We start from the raw sequence: 12,027 nt of genomic DNA on the forward strand, positions 1-12,027 counted from the left end.
TACTTTGAAAAAATGAGCAAACTTTCTAAAAATATTTTTATGCAAACAAGCATTTATATTTAAATTTGTTTTTTTAAGATATGTAAATGAAAAATCGCAGATATTCGTTTTACCATTTCTTATTCCGTGTTTTCAATTAGCAACCATCGTAAACAACATGGCGGACGAAACAAAAGAAAACGCAGGTAATTTACAAGTTATTCCACTTGTATATAATTTTCCTCTTCATTTATTAGAGGTAGTCTGACATATTGTTTTCACAAAGAGTTAAAACATCTAAATATATATGTGTATCATTTAGTTGAATGCATTCTGAAGCACATGTCATCCAAATTCATATAACCACATGGGGAATGTGTTTTTTCTATGATTTTGAATTTTATGCCAAAAACCTGTTCGTCTCTTAAAACTATTTACTGCAAATTTAAACAAAATATATTATTTTTTTCTCATATTTCATATATTAAAAGATTTTTGTCTCTTTGTCTTATACAGATTCGCTCATTGCGGATATCCACAAAAGAATAACAGAAGCTTTTGAAATATTCGACAATGAAAACAATAAAACAGTGGATGTAAGGTTGGTAACAACAATGCTTTGCTATTTAAACAACAAAATGAAACGATTAATCCACATTTATGATAAGCCAAAATTTTATTGAGGGCCAGGAGTATGTACACGGCATGATCTCAAACATGGTAGGATTTAGCTATCAAAAAACTTTTAAGTGTATAACTTTTGGATGGATGACAGTTTCTTAATTGTTACACTAGTGTAACCTATCCAAAGTTTACACAGGCTCACCATTGCTTAACTTGTCTGAAATAGAGGACAACTCTTCCACATACTGGAAAAATCTAATTCACTAGTGGGGTAGCGGAATATAAGACAAGAATGTAAGATATTTGTAAGACATTTTGGGCTTCTTGCCATAAAGCTTTGATCCAGCACTTAGAAAATAGATCTGGGTGAAGTTATTATGCAAAAATTAAAGTAAGAAAATATCATTTTTGGCATTTTATGTTCATGTAATTGTCAAATCTTCTAAAGCATATGCATTAAAAAAAAAAATAAACACCACTTCTTCACTATCTTTGTCCCATACATTGACTGATCAGTTTTACATTATATAACAGAGAGGTTGGCACTATCATTCGTTCTCTGGGCTGTTGTCCCACAGAGGCTGAGCTCACAGATATGCTGGTAGAGGTAGGTGGATTGTGCACAAAATTTACATATATATAGGGGTAATTAAATTTTCAATTTTACTATTTTAAAAAAGTTTGTTTCATTTTTTCAAATTAAATTTTCACTTCTGTGGTATTATTCTTAGTGCTGTGCGATATTACCGGTTAACCGGTGTATCCCAATTTCGTTCTTCACAATACGTATCGCGGTATTTTTTTGTGAATACCGGTTCGGGTTCGATATGCTCTAAATTGTTACAAAAAGAGTTATTTTGCCCAATCAGAAACCAGAGACATGACTCTTTCAAAAACGAAACGATGATAACTGTTATATGAAACCCCTTCATGTTAAAGCTGAATCTGAGTATTGCAACTTAATTGAATTCAACAAGTTGCCACAAAAACAAAACTTATCTTGCCGCTTGCACCGACATAACGCGATCAGGCAATTGGAATATCAACTTGAGAACACATGTAATTTGAGTTTGTGTTTTCATTTAACCTTGACAAAAAGCAAAAAATTATTAGATATTTATATCGTGATATATTGCAATACAAAATATAATATTGCAATATATCGCGATACAATTTTTCTGTCGCGATACCCAGCACTAATTATTCTACATGTACATGTACTATGTCCAATTTTATTAATTTTGCTTTCAGATTGAAGAAGAGGATGAGGCAGGCTATATTAGATTTGAAAAATTTCTATCAATGATGACAAAAGTTTTGATGGAAAGGAGGTTAGTTACCACTTTCTTATCCTGATCAACTTTTATTGTTATGCCCCCCTTCGAAGAAGGGAGGGCATATTGCTTTGCTGCTGTATGTCGGTATGTTGGTCTGTCGGTCCATTTAGTTTCCGTTCATTTTCTTCACAATTATTGCACATACTGAAATGAAATTTGATATATAGATTTATCAGATGAATATCTAGGCCAAGATCTGTTTTGGGTACGATTGCGCCGTTTTGGACAGAGTTATGCCCCGTGGACTTAGAAAAATTCAAATTATTTGTCGTTTCCATTCATTTTCTTGGCAGAGGTTGCACTTACTGAAATGAAATTTGGTATACAGATTTATCAGATAAATATCTAGGACAACTTCTGTTTTGGATACAATCGCACCATTTTTGACAGAGTTGTGTGCCCTTGGACTTGGAAAAGTTCCAATTTTGGAGAGGGAGGCATAAGTGTTTTACAAACATCTCTTGTTAAACACAATATTTTTTATTTTTCTGACCTTAACTGTTTGAAGAAAAACAACTTTTTACCATTTCAGGTACAAACCTTCACCAGAAGATGTTCTCTTAAAAGCATTTCTTGTGTTAGACCAAGAGGGAAAGGGGTATCTTACACAAGATGAACTAGCCAAGTATATGACAGAAGATGGTAAATACTTCAACTTTTGCTCTATTTCTACAGTATTCTGCATAGTTTGTATGTACTTCACAATCTTTTTAAAACTCAATAGCCTGACACCAGGACATAGAGCCCAAATTATGGCCCATATTACATGTATAGGATGATTGAATATTTTTAAAAAAGTCCTTGCCAAATTGGCACTAGCAAGAAAAAGAAAAATACTTTAGACACATACTGGAACAAGGGCATGGCAAGGTGGAGCATCCTTTAAAAAAAGCTGATCTATAAATCTAGGCAGTATTTGATATCATTCCCTATGCAATAAAATCACTTCTGTTTCACACATAATTAACTCATTTACCAATAAACACACTCACAATTGTGTTACTATATCCCCTCCAACTCTGATGCAAGGGGATAATAAACTACCAATACATATATGAGATTCTTTACCCCTTTAAACTTGTGTGCTTTACAATAGTTTAAGATCAATTTTGAGAAAATCTTTTACTGAATTAACAGATAGTGTCTTAGAAACATTTGAATGAATGTTACATATATCTTGACAATTTTTATGACAATATGGTTTCTTTCTAGGTGAACCATTCCAGCAGGAAGAATTAGAAGAAATGCTTTCAGCTGCTGTAGATCCAGAAAAAGGGACAATTTTATATAAAGAGTATGTGTCCAGGATGGCTGTTGAAGAAGTGTGAGGGGTGGGCAATACAATATCCAAAAATTGAACATGCAGAGACCATAATTGTGTGAAACATTCCCATTATATGATATTTAAGAAGAAAAAGGATTATGGGGAATACCTATATACATGTGTATTATTCACAAACCAAGTGTGTGAATGTTGAGGATGATTGAAAATAATTAAGAATGCAAGGAAGGATGATTCAATAAAACAAGGGATAAGAAATGTGTAGGTTTTTCCAGTTTTTGTTTTTTCCTGAAGTCATTGAATGTTTTGAGTAAATTAGCTATGCAGTGGGAAACAAATAGAGTAGTTTATCATTCTTAATTTTTGAAAGGAATATAAATATATATTTGAATTTTGAACTAAATCTTTTTCAAAAATTTACGTTTTTTATCTTAACTACTTTCAAACTATAAAGCTACACTTTGGTATATCTAACACTGATATCTTGAATACCATGTATATGTCACTGATTTGGAAGTCCCAAGCACTTTTTCTTTAAGTATTCTACCCTTCCTATTTTGGGCCTTGTGATGTCTCACATTTTTTCTTGGTCCCATTTAACTTAACATTACTGCATGTTTACCAAATGATGGATAGAAAACTGCAGTTGTAGAATTATAAGGGTGCAGCTTATGGAATGATTAATAAATATATTAAGAAACAGCAACTGTATTCTTAAAATTTAAAATTCCTGATTATCCAAAAACCTGTAAATAATATCCTTGTATTTATTTTACCTAAGGCAGTAAAGAACAACTCAACACTGAATGTATATCTAAACAATAATGGAGCTTGTGTTATATAAAATGCCAGCCTTCAATGAATGCAAATATATATCATGAAGGCATGACCTTAACTTCAAAACAAACAGCAGTTGCAGACAAAAGTTTTCATTAATCTTAAAGTGACAGATAAAGATAAGCTTTCTAAATTTTCTGCAGCAGGCCAGATAATTAATCCCAAGGGATTAATTGTACTTCTCTCTCATCATTTTATTCTTTAATTTATAATAAGAACTTTTTCAGTAATGATAGAATGAGGTTTTTATCCTACTGCCTTAAAAATTAAAAATATTTTTTGAAGCCAAAAAAAAAAAAAAAATAATAATAAAAAAATAAATAAAGTAGGGTATTTCAACAAAAATAAAGTAAAAAACATTTATACTTCAATCCACATTTCAGAGTGTTCATAGCATTCCTAATGGACTTAACTTCAAAACAAACTTCATTTGCAGACAGAGGTGGTAATTAATCTCAATGTGACAGATAAAGATAATGCTTTGGATTTTCTTCAGGAGGAAAGCTAATTAATCCCAAGGGACTCATTCATTGCTCTATTCAGTTTACAATGGGAACATTTTCAGAAGTTATCTCTCTTTGCCAATTCATTCTTATATAAAGTAAAGGAATCTACCCCACACTCAGCTCCAAACCAGAGGACATAGAAAAACAAACTTAACATCAAAATATGTCTTTTTGCCTACTGAACTACCATACCAAATTTGAACTTAATTGGACTACAATTAGGAAAAAACAGAAAATTTGTGGACGGAAGAATACACACACAATTTTATCAAATCCTTGCGGGGCCCTAATAATGCTTGTATTTGCCTTAAGATTAATTTTACAGAGTAAATTTAAAAGGAAGTACTCGTACATAAACAGCATCTGTTCACTGCTCTATAGGTGGATTCAGTGCATACTATTAAACGTGCAGCTGTTGTGAGATATAAACTCCTTATTTTCTGGACAAGAACACTGGTATGAATTTTTTAAGCATAATTATGCTGCTTTATGCATCAAATCTATAACAAGCCATAGTGTACAGTGCAATCGGCCTATCATATCCTTGGATGCCAGAATGTTTCAAAGAAATAAATTTTATCAGGCAACGTTTAAGATTTAAGAATACACACACAATTTTATCAATGAAAGGCAAGTATTCTTAATGTAAATTTTTTTAAACTGAACTCCATACATTTGATAAATTATTAACTACCAACCCATTTAAATTGTCCGAGTTCACTTGTTCATGAATGTAAAGCCCCTTCTACAACAAGGCATTTTGCATTGTATATCGTGACTTCTAAAGCCAGCTCCATATTATCAACTACCCTTTAGTGGGTTATTTTAGCAGGGTGCTAATTTTGGCTTCTTTTGGCATTTTGATGGTAGCCCACTAAATTTTAATCACTAAAATATTCATTACTCTTCTTAGTGTTCACCTGCAAAGAGCTAAAACACGTACTGTTTGCTAAAATAAATTAGGCAAAATTTCTTGGCATCAACCTTTAAGCAGGCAAAATGCCAAATTTAACACCCGCAGAGATGACTCGCTATACAGTGCCTTGTTTCTAAGAAATTCATCCCTCTCCTATCCACTGCCTTAATCTGACTAATGCCAGCCCTCTATTATCCCAATGCAGTTCTATATTCGTAAGCACATATGGTATTTCTTCTGAAATCCTAATTGACATTTGACACATGAGGGGATTTAATAGTAACTCAGGGTCAGTGCAGAGATTGTATTTTTTCACTCTTTAGAACAATCTACCTGAAGTCTAAATTATCATTCTTTTGTATTAAAAAATACAGCAAAATGATCCTAGTCTGACAAAGTCCCAGGTATACTATCCCTTAAATGATCAGGACCTTCTCTTGAATATAGCCTGCCTTCTACTATTACTTTTAAAGCCTGAATAAAGCCATCCCCAAACAATTGACTACCTTAGTACATGTACTGTTAAAGTCAGCCCAGCACAACTGTTATCCAATATTTTAGTCAGAATAAAGTTGTTCCTGCTATTGACCATCATCACCAGTAGTCTGATCCAAGTCCAATATACTATCCTATATCACAGTCACATTAAATTTCAAGTAGAAAAAAAAACTCAGAAAAGTTTAATGTTTTATTAATCTTTTCTCACAACAAACAGACCCTATGCTGTATATAATGTGTAACAGGGTTTTTGATCACCAGTGAAAATGAATAAATAATTGAATTAAAGAAAATACAATACTGGTGTTTTTATGACAACACCCAGACTTCCTGTACTGGTACACTGAAAATAGTACAAAAATAAAAGTATCATGGCTCTACCTAGAGCAGGTCCTAATGAAACGGGAGAACGGGTATTACATAGTAATATACTGATTACAGGTCTGGAGAATCTACACAGATTTCACAAACCACAAGAGAACATGCTAATGGTTTGGCAGTAACTCTCCTCACACACACCTGTAAAAAGGATTGGGTTTATTTATAGGCCACAATGTCAATAGAAATAGAGCAGTTGTTGAAGATAAAATCAAATTTTACAGAAAGTGGTTTTTAAAGAAAATAAATTATTTAAATACAAATGTAATATCTTCTTACCATATCCAACTGAACCTGTGATAACCAAAAGATAAGTAAAAACTCAAAATAATTTCTACAGCTCAATAAAAATTCTTTTAAAATGTTTCAGAAATGTGCATCTTTTTTCATCAAGAAAGTCTGTGTTTGCTACCTAGTACATGTATTTGCACATATCTTCTCAGATGAAAATTTTTATAATAAATTAAACTTATGATAGTCAAATCTTAAACAATGAAATAACACTTGTCTAACTTGAAAGATTAGAATTCCTTTTTGTTATTTTTTTTTATTGTTAATATACTAACTTTAAGCTTGTTTGAATATGATTTGTTGAAAAACAAAAAAAATATTGCACAGGGTTTTCAAGCATTTAAACTATATACATGTACTGTAAATCACTTGCTTTTTGCATGATGTTCCGGTTAAGGGTTAATTATGTTTTCTTATTAACCATCAGCAATGAATGATTTTTCATTATTATTCAGGTATATTTGAATTCTGTGTTGAAACAATCTCACAAAGGATTTACAGAAAAATAAATTAAGTTATACCAAATAATACTTGATCTACACTTAAATAATGAATATTTTTGCTTCAACTACACTCTGACTTTTACTATGTATGTTAATTTGAGCAAACTGAAAAAAACAACAAGAATACTCTGAGGTCGTTTAAGCACTACAGTAATTTGGTTAAAATGGAGTCTGAAATAATTCATGAGTCACATAATCCTTTAAAAAAAATCAGTATAGATTTAAGATCATTGAGACAATTCTTTCAATAAATATATTTCTCAGTACATATTTATCTGGTAATTGCATACAGTCAGTAAGCTCTCTTTCCAAAGTGCCATTTATGTTACAAGTGATGATATGTACATAATTTTCTTTCATACCAACAAATAATTTAAATATATCCTGAATCACAGATACCAAACTCACTTGAATTTTTGGCCCCCTAGTATATACCGATATAAAACTCAAGCGATTTTGGAGCCTGTGTCCTGAATGGATGTATCTACCCTGGTATATGTATTTTGACATACCCTGGATAGTCATGCTTAAATATATGTAGTTTTGACTTATCCTGGATAGATATTCCTAAATATTTAGACATATCCTGGATAGACACTGCTACATTTAGACTCAATAGTCTGGATAAACATTTCTACATGTTCAAATATATCTTGAATAGACATTTTCTTAATGTATTTCGACATAATCTGGATAGACATACCTACATATAGTAAAGCTATATGTTTCCTGGATAGAAATACATATACGTAGTTTTCACACATCCTTGATAGACACACCTACACATGGTTATGAGTGACATAATTGAAAATGTAGTTTATAGACATTTCCTTGGAGGACAAACCTACATGTAATTTAGACATATCCTGGATACTAACATTTCCTTGAATGTTGTAGTTAACTTCCATGTTGTTTATTTTGTAATCTTGAAGTGATATGATTTGTTTGCCTTAATGGTGTAGCTTAAATAAGAGTAAACAACAAAAAGCTTCTGGTTTTACAAACACTTGATGTGTCAGGATTGATTTTCAAGTGAACTTTCAAAGGTTTTATTATTTGGTTCATATATACCTTCAAATTTAGTAAAGAATCCTTACTTTTGTAGCATATGAGTATCTAAATACATGTATATTATATCATGATTGTGGTGCACTTTTTCAGAAAGTAAAACAAAGAAGTAAAATGAGGATTAGTATAAAATAGGATCAGCGAAAATAAGACCTCTACGGAAGAAGGGGGAAAGAATTGGCAACAAGTCAGGGGCCACAAAAAATAAAAACAAAACAAACAAACAATAAAAATATATTATGGAGAGACCAGATCTTTGATTGTAAGTATAACAAATGTCTAAAAGGACATTGGAAATATACTATCTCTTAAAAAAAAATCTAACACAATAAAAAAAAAATCTTTTGTGTATTCTTTATAAATCTTGGAAAAATTCAAGTTTATTTTAATGCAATGATTTCCAAAAAAGTTTAAGGGAAGTGTTCATCTAGCTAAGGTTTTTGATCTTTTTTGGTTACATAAACTTGTTCTTCCCTTACTTGGGGCATGTAGTATAACTGACAGCCTTTTCCATATTTAGAAAGCTCTTATATTATATATAAGCTTAAGAAAAGTTTTTTAAAATGGTTTTTCGAAATCTTAATAAAACAAATAGGAAATTGGTGTACATGCACATATACTGTGGAATTGTTCAATAACAAAAACTTCAGAGATAACAACATAATCTGATTGTTCAAAAGTTTCAAACAATGCCATATATCTAAATTATTCACAGAAATTTGTTTGATATTAGCAAAATCATGTAAGGAAAAAATATAATCAAAATGCTGATTATCTAAAGAAAACGTAGAGTTGATTTAATAATAATAATAAAATTCCTCATCACTGGTGACCGGATTGTATGATACAAATTAACAAGATACAGTGTTGGTAAAATAATCAGATCTGTGGTTTATTTTATGAGCTTGATCCAAATAGCAGAATAAATGTGGTGGTATGTAGGTTAACTGTATGGCACAACACTGGTAGCTGAGGGGGTAACATGATCTGCTGAGGATCATGGGTAATGATACTGGTCACCAATCAGTGTCCATCAGACCTGTATTCTCCATTATGCTGCACATTCATTGGTTCTGATACCTTCTAGAGAATGCACGTGAAATACCAAGACATTATGAATCCCAGGACACAAAATCTGCCTTACACTCATAATGTATCTGAAAGACTTCAAGGTTTGACTTAGAACACACTTTGAAATGTTGGAGAATATTTTTTCTCATTGTTTTTTGCAGCTATCAAATGTCCACACTTTGTTCAAGTCCAATCAAACTCTCCTTGCCTACTGTACAAATAGTCTTGCAATGGAATGTTAAGCCAAGGATCTGAGTTCTGATCAGAATAAACATTGATCATTTGGTCAAATCTATGAGAACATTTTATGTATAAAACATAAATAACAATAAAGCTGTACTATAACACAAGACAGGATCCTCCAGTTTGCCAGTTTACAGTTCTTTGTGTACAAGCTTTGGAATGTCTACCATTGAAGATTCACTGTGTGAACACAGGGGGTGGATCATAGGTTTTGGTAGGTGGGGCTGGGTCCTGCCCAGCTACACCTCGGTGTCGCGCTGTATATGGAGGGCATCCATCTGTTCCAATATAAATGCTATGGTGTTTTTACGAATCAGTCCCAAATGAGACTTCAGGACAGCATTTTGTTCATTACTAGCTTCCAAGAGTTCCTTCAGTTTTGCATTCTCTGCCATCAACTTGTCCCTGGCCTGCAGATAAAGCATAGAAAAATCTGTTAAATTGTCTTAAATAATAATGATAAACAAAATTTAAAACAGTATTATTAAGTCAAGTTTCAGGGGAAACAGTTATAAACAGAAATGTTTTGTAAAATAAAAGTGTGGTGTTTTTACAGGGGGCAAAACTGTGTATAAATCAAAATATGTAAAGTCTTCAAAAAAATTGTTGGAAGAAAAAAATAATTTGAGAAGTTTCCAATGAAATCATTCCATTGCACATAAAAAAAGAATTAAAAAAAAATATGCCTTAAAAGAATTCATTTCAAATGTATATTTTTCATAGGATCTAACATTAAGGATAATAAGTCTACTAGTTAATAGTTTTTGGAACCAAACACTTCTACTACAGTTCTCTGAACAACAATTTGTACACAACATTTTGTTACTTCTAGGACATTCTACTACATTAGTGCTATATTGATTACTAATATTCTTCAACTTAAAACACAAAAACTTTTGAAAATACCACATAGATTACATAAATTGGTATCAGAATTGATTTTGTACTTGCATACAATATATCTTAATTCTTTCATGTCAATTAGATTATTAAATTTAAGCCATAATTATGCTTTTTTGTGCCAGTATTCAAAAATATTTCATGCAAAGACTTTATCAAAGAAGTAGAAAGTCATATTTTCACAAGGCTATGTTACTATTTTTACTGTTTTTGAAAATAGCAATGCAAGAGAAAGTTGTTATTATTGATTTAGTGTGAAATCATAGAGCTGTTTCATCTTGTAGAAATTCATACAATACATATAGCCCAAAATTAATTTCGATTTTGTTCAGATTTTATTTACAGTCATACTCAAATTCTAAAAAAAAATGACAATGAAATGAACAACATCAAATGAAGTAAATATGGAGGGGGATACAAAGAAACAAGCACAGATCAAAGAGGGGAGTATCCATGGCAACTTACTGTGCTTCCTCCTGATTGGTCGAAGACTAAATACAAATAAGAAACAATACGGAGCATAAAATTCACTCCATACCTAGCAAATAATCTATGACTACCATGAAATTGCATAAAATTGGTTGAGACTTGATTAGAAGATTTTGATGAATGAAAATTTAGGCCCTCATCAACACTAACCTCATCCGTCTGGGCCAGCCGTGTGAAGACGTCTTCTTGACCTTCGTAAAAATCCTCGTCCCCGTTCATGTTTGAGGGACGGAGGTCTGTGAAATACACTTCCTCTGTCTGTGTTCCAACACTGACACGTGACCTCTTCTGTCGCTGTGAAGCTTTCCTTCGTCCCGGGTAGGTTCCTACCTCGTGTGAAGATGGGCCTATCAACAAATAAAACATGTATCAGTAGATATTCCAGTCATTGAGCTGGAAAGTGAAAAAAAGATGAAAACAAAGCTAGTGAGTAAATAACTGTTAATACATGTCTATCACATTTTATGAAAGGCAGGTACTGCAGCATTGATATACCTTTTCAAAGTCACGTTAGGGACATCTGACCGTTTGTTCATTTGACTCACAGTTTAGTACATCTGGCCGTTTGTTCAGTTGACTTACCATTTGGTTCATCTGGCCGTTTGTTTAGTTGACTGTTTGTTTAGTTGACTTATCGTTTTGTACATCTGGCATTTTATTTAGTTGACTTACCATTTGGTACATCTGGCCGTTTGTTTAGTTGACCTACCATTAGGTACATCTGGCCATTTGTTTAGTTGATTTACCATAAGATATATCAGGCCGTTGATTAGTTGACTGTTTGTTCCGTTGATTTACCATTTGGTACATCTGGCCGTTTGTTTAGTTGACCTACCATTTGGTGCATCTGGCCATTTGTTTAGTTGATTAACCATTAGATATATCAGGCTGTTTGTTTTGTTGACTTACCATTAGTACATCTGACCGTTTCTTTAGTTGATTTACCATTAGATATATCAGGCTGTTTGTTTTGTTGACTTACCATTAGTACATCTGGCCGTTTCTTTAGTTTATTTACCATTAGATATATCAGGCTGTTTGTTTTGTTGACTTACCATTAGTACATCTGGTTATTTGTTTAGTTGACTTACCATTTGGTACATCT

The 12,027-nt window shown here is 32.2% G+C and overlaps 2 protein-coding genes across 11 annotated transcripts in view; one reads left to right on the forward strand and one right to left on the reverse strand.

Annotated features, from left to right (window-relative positions):
• Positions 1 to 131: 131 nt before the first annotated feature.
• LOC134263072 (dynein regulatory complex protein 8-like) lies at positions 132 to 3,484 on the forward strand. The gene is made up of 6 exons (XM_062745375.1): positions 132 to 185; positions 496 to 580; positions 1,138 to 1,210; positions 1,855 to 1,934; positions 2,473 to 2,582; positions 3,153 to 3,484. Exons 1-6 carry the CDS (start codon positions 158 to 160, stop codon positions 3,266 to 3,268), a joined length of 492 nt encoding a protein of 163 aa, XP_062601359.1. The 5' UTR covers positions 132 to 157; the 3' UTR covers positions 3,269 to 3,484.
• Positions 3,485 to 6,156: 2,672 nt separating this feature from the next.
• The window catches only part of LOC134263084 (ras guanyl-releasing protein 3-like), a 46,752-nt gene continuing 40,881 nt past the window's right edge, over positions 6,157 to 12,027 (reverse strand). For 9 of the 10 annotated variants that reach the window (XM_062745394.1, XM_062745392.1, XM_062745395.1 and 6 more), the window contains 2 exons: positions 11,073 to 11,269; positions 6,157 to 9,943 (listed from right to left, as the gene is read on the reverse strand). In XM_062745394.1, coding sequence (XP_062601378.1) covers positions 9,773 to 9,943; positions 11,073 to 11,269 — 368 coding nt within the window. In that variant the 3' untranslated portion in view covers positions 6,157 to 9,772. Of the gene's footprint in view, positions 9,944 to 10,898; positions 10,925 to 11,072; positions 11,270 to 12,027 lie in introns of all 10 variants that reach the window. The other variant, XM_062745400.1, reaches the window with a different exon arrangement.

This window comes from Saccostrea cucullata, unplaced genomic scaffold, assembly GCF_032062105.1.
Source record: "Saccostrea cucullata isolate Sc308-1 unplaced genomic scaffold, CSIRO_AGI_Scuc_v1 ctg1456, whole genome shotgun sequence".
Lineage (NCBI taxonomy): Eukaryota > Metazoa > Mollusca > Bivalvia > Ostreida > Ostreidae > Saccostrea > Saccostrea cuccullata.